This window comes from Seriola lalandi, unplaced genomic scaffold, assembly GCF_002814215.2.
Source record: "Seriola lalandi dorsalis isolate HSWRI2012SDOR001 ecotype SW California unplaced genomic scaffold, Sedor1 jcf7180002051903, whole genome shotgun sequence".
Lineage (NCBI taxonomy): Eukaryota > Metazoa > Chordata > Actinopteri > Carangiformes > Carangidae > Seriola > Seriola lalandi.
Genome location: NW_019522456.1, coordinates 3,628 through 4,666, shown reverse-complemented (window position 1 = coordinate 4,666; position 1,039 = coordinate 3,628). Strand labels below are relative to the sequence as shown.

At 52.4% G+C, this 1,039-nt stretch overlaps 1 protein-coding gene across 1 annotated transcript in view; it reads left to right on the top strand.

Moving 5' to 3' along the window:
- Positions 1 to 1,039, top strand: part of LOC111649727 (snRNA-activating protein complex subunit 4-like) — a 7,412-nt gene that overhangs the window by 2,761 nt on the left and 3,612 nt on the right. The window contains 1 exon segment of the mRNA XM_023399432.2: positions 10 to 174. Coding sequence (XP_023255200.2) covers positions 10 to 174 — 165 coding nt within the window.

Sequence of the window (1,039 nt, the reverse complement as noted above, 5' to 3'; positions counted from 1 at the left end):
GCTCCTCAGTTTGAAGGGACGAGGGAGGCGGAGGATATCCGTCGTTTCTGGCAGAACTTCCTCCACCCTTCCATCAGTAAGACTCCGTGGAGTCAGGAGGAGGTGCAGCAGCTGAAGGAGGTCAGCAGGAGACACGAGGAGAGACACTGGGAGACCATCGCTCAGGAGCTGGGGGTGAGGAGGGGGGAGGAGGAGTCTGACTTCTTTGTCTCTGACCTGTCTGTCGCTCACCTGTCTGTCTCTGACCTGTCTGTCTCTGAACTGTCTGTCTCTGATCTGTCTGTCTCTGATCTGTCTGTCTCTGAACTGTCTGTCTCTGAACTGTCTGTGTCTGAACTGTCTGTCTCTGATCTGTCTGTCTCTGATCTGTCTGTCTCTGAACTGTCTGTCGCTCACCTGTCTGTCTCTGACCTGTCTGTCTCTGAACTGTCTGTCTCTGACCTGTCTGTCTCTGACCTGTCTGTCTCTGAACTGTCTGTCTCTGATCTGTCTGTCTCTGAACTGTCTGTCTCTGACCTGTCTGTCTCTGAACTGTCTGTCTCTGATCTGTCTGTCTCTGATCTGTCTGTCTCTGAACTGTCTGTCTCTGAACTGTCTGTGTCTGACCTGTCTGTCTCTGAACTGTCTGTGTCTGACCTGTCTGTCTCTGACCTGTCTGTCGCTCACCTGTCTGTCGCTCACCTGTCTGTCGCTCACCTGTCTGTCTCTGACCTGTCTGTTGCTCACCTGTCTGTCTCTAATCTGTCTGTCTCTGACCTGTCCGTCTCTGAACTGTCTGTCTCTGACCTGTCTGTCGCTCACCTGTCTGTCTCTGACCTGTCTGTCTCTGAACTGTCTGTCTCTGACCTGTCTGTCTCTGATCTGTCTGTCTCTGATCTGTCTGTCTCTGACCTGTCTGTCGCTCACCTGTCTGTCTCTGATCTGTCTGTCTCTGATCTGTCTGTCTCTGATCTGTCTGTCTCTGATCTGTCTGTCTCTGACCTGTCTGTCTCTGACCTGTCCGTCTCTGAACTGTCTGTCTCTGACCTGTCTGTCTATG